At 41.1% G+C, this 2,791-nt stretch overlaps 1 protein-coding gene across 1 annotated transcript in view; it reads right to left on the bottom strand.

Moving 5' to 3' along the window:
• Window positions 1–2,791, bottom strand: part of Bcap31 (B cell receptor associated protein 31) — a 42,525-nt gene that overhangs the window by 25,076 nt on the left and 14,658 nt on the right. Inside the window, exon 5 of the mRNA XM_005371812.3 lies at window positions 2,073–2,220. Within this exon, the coding sequence (XP_005371869.1) occupies window positions 2,073–2,220 (148 nt within the window). The remainder of the gene's footprint in view (window positions 1–2,072; window positions 2,221–2,791) is intronic.

Here is a 2,791-nt window from a genome sequence, read left to right as displayed (position 1 = left end):
TGAGACAGGGTTTCTCTGTAACTTTGGAGCCTGTCCTGGAACTAGCTCTTGTAGACCAGACTGGCCTCGAACTCACAGAGATCTGCCTGCTTCTGCCTCCCAAGAGCTGGGAGATGATACCCCATTTCAAATCTTAAAGCAAAAGGGGTCTAGAGAGATGGCTCAGTGGTTAGGAGTACTTTTTACTCTTGCAGACAACAGATACAATTCCAAGCACCTATATAGTGTCTCACAATCATCCATAACACCAATATCAGAGGATCTAACAAGCACACAAGTGATACACATATATGTATGCAGGCAAAAGATTTATACACATAAACTAAAAATAAATCTAAACAAAATTTTTCAGTAAAACAAATAATATAGTTCAGTAGTAGAATATGTGCCTGGTATGCAAGAGGCCAAGGCTTCAAGCCCAGGTACCACAAAAATATTTAACGCTCACATGTATATAAACATAGTCTTAAAAATGTCTTAGAGGGCTGGAGAGATGGCTCAGTGGTTAAGAGCATTGCCTGCTCTTCCAAAGGTACTGAGTTCAATTCCCAGCAACCACATGGTGGCTCACAACCATCTGTAATGGGGTCTGGTGCCCTCTTCTGGCCTGCAGGCATACACACAGACAGAATATTTTATACATAATAAATAAATAAATAAATATTTTTTTTTAAAAATGTCTTAGAGCTGAAAGTGAAGGTAGTAGCAGAGCATAATGTGCTTTGCATTTGTAAAGGCCTAGGTTGTACAAACATAGTAATGACTCAGCACACTAAAACACTAAAGAGATATAAAGATAAGTAGACACAGACACTCACACACAGAGACAGACAGACAGACACACACACATCCTTACTTGCCTCCATATTTTACCCTCAACTTGGATCCAGAAAATCCAAGATCATTGGACTGATTGTTTTCTGGTAAGTTAAAATCTGGACAGGTAGTCATACTAATGCCTACTGAAGCACAACATGCCAAGTGATTAAGATGATAAAAATCCCTTAAACACTAAATCTTGAGTCTTTGGGCCTAAATCCAGGTGAGAATGACTATCTTTGAACCTAACATAAGAATCCACTCACTCACAAGGTAGCACTGTCTGAATGGCCCCCCAAATTCATCTGTTTAGCTTAATCTCCATTGTGATGATACAAAGAGGTAGAGTAGGGCCTATTGGGAAATCATTAAGCAAATCCTTTACTACTGAGCTATATTCCAGCTTAATATTGATATCCTTTTAATACCTTGTTCACATGCCTTAGCCTGAACATGTCTATTTCTCGGCTAGGCCATTAGATTAAAGCCCAAGGGTAAAACCAGAAGCAGAAAACAGGGCTCCAGATGCTAATAGGCGTTTTCTACTCATCTAATCTTACCTAATTAGCCACCCTTGCAACCTTGGTCAAGCATTTCAGTCTCATAAGATATGACCAGAAAGACACTACAGATCACAACATGATCTGGATACAAATTTACACTAGGGAAGGCCCGGAGGACAGGGTGAGTCACAACCCATTCACATTACTTCTGCCTACCCTACCCAACTCAGTACCCCGTATGCCCCAAACCAGTTAGGCCCTTATTAGATGGGCTTCAAAGATCCTTTTGTAGAGAAAAGGCTTTGCAGCTTACTTCAGTCTACAAGCAAACAGAGCACAAGATATAACACATCTGACTTACCACAAAATGTGGTTAAGACAGGGTCTTCTCCCAGGTATGGTAGCACACAACTTTAATCCCATCACTTGGGAGGCAGAGGCAGGTGGATCTTAATAAATTCAAGGCCAGCCTTGTTTACATAGTGAGTTCCAGGATGGCCAGTGATATGTAGTAATATTGTCTCAAAAAAAAAAAGATAAGGTCTTTTAGAATTTGTTGCACCCTACTCCTAATCTCCATGCTGCCTCAGAAGGTCAGGAAGCAATTCTGTGGATTATCAAACACAAACAAGGTCTTTGGGTCCAGGATATACAATGAGGAGTTAAAGTCACAGGAGAAAGCCAAACTACACAGCTCTATATTCTTGGTTAGCCCACAGCTTCCTCCACAAGCCCCTGGCTCCTACTTACAAGGACAGCAGCAAGGAAAAGCCAGCAATATAGAGATTCCTCTGAGCACGGAAAAGCTTCATGTGGAAGTGCTCCATGGCACCTGGATTGTTCTGGAGGTTCACCTTTTCTGTCACATCATCATATTTCCGGATCTCACGTGCAGCATCTATGATAGAGCAGAGATGGCCATTTAAAAAGAAAAACAGGTAGCAAGACTCCTTTCCTTCATATCCAAGTACTAATTCTACGCACACCTTTTGTGGGAGGTTTTATCAAAAGTTCCCAACCTTAGACCTTCCTCTCTTAACTTTCTATAAACTAAGCCTGTAAACTAGGTAGATCATAAACTTGTACTATACTCCAAGATGCTATTCAAGATTGAGGCTTTGTTGGCAATGGAAACAGATTCCCTTTCCCATGATACTCCCAACCTCAGTTTATCATTTTTCTCTCAAGTTGAACTGTCAATCACTTAACTTATAAATCAGGGGTCCTATTGGTAGAAAGCTCACAAGACCTATTCGGGAAGCATGGGCCACAGTAAGCATTATTATTCTTTACTTAATTAAAAAACTTCATGGGCTGAGATGACTCTGTGGGTAAAGGTACTTGCCATCAAGCCTGACCACTTGAGTTCAATCCCTAGAACCCATATGGCAAAAGGACAGAACCGACTCTTTGGTTTTTTCGAGACAGGGTTTCTCTGTGGCTTTGGAGCCTGTCCTGGAACTAGCTCT

The sequence above is a fragment of the Microtus ochrogaster genome, unplaced genomic scaffold (genome assembly GCF_000317375.1).
Source record: "Microtus ochrogaster isolate Prairie Vole_2 unplaced genomic scaffold, MicOch1.0 UNK129, whole genome shotgun sequence".
NCBI lineage: Eukaryota > Metazoa > Chordata > Mammalia > Rodentia > Cricetidae > Microtus > Microtus ochrogaster.
This window is presented reverse-complemented; position numbering and strand designations above follow the sequence as displayed.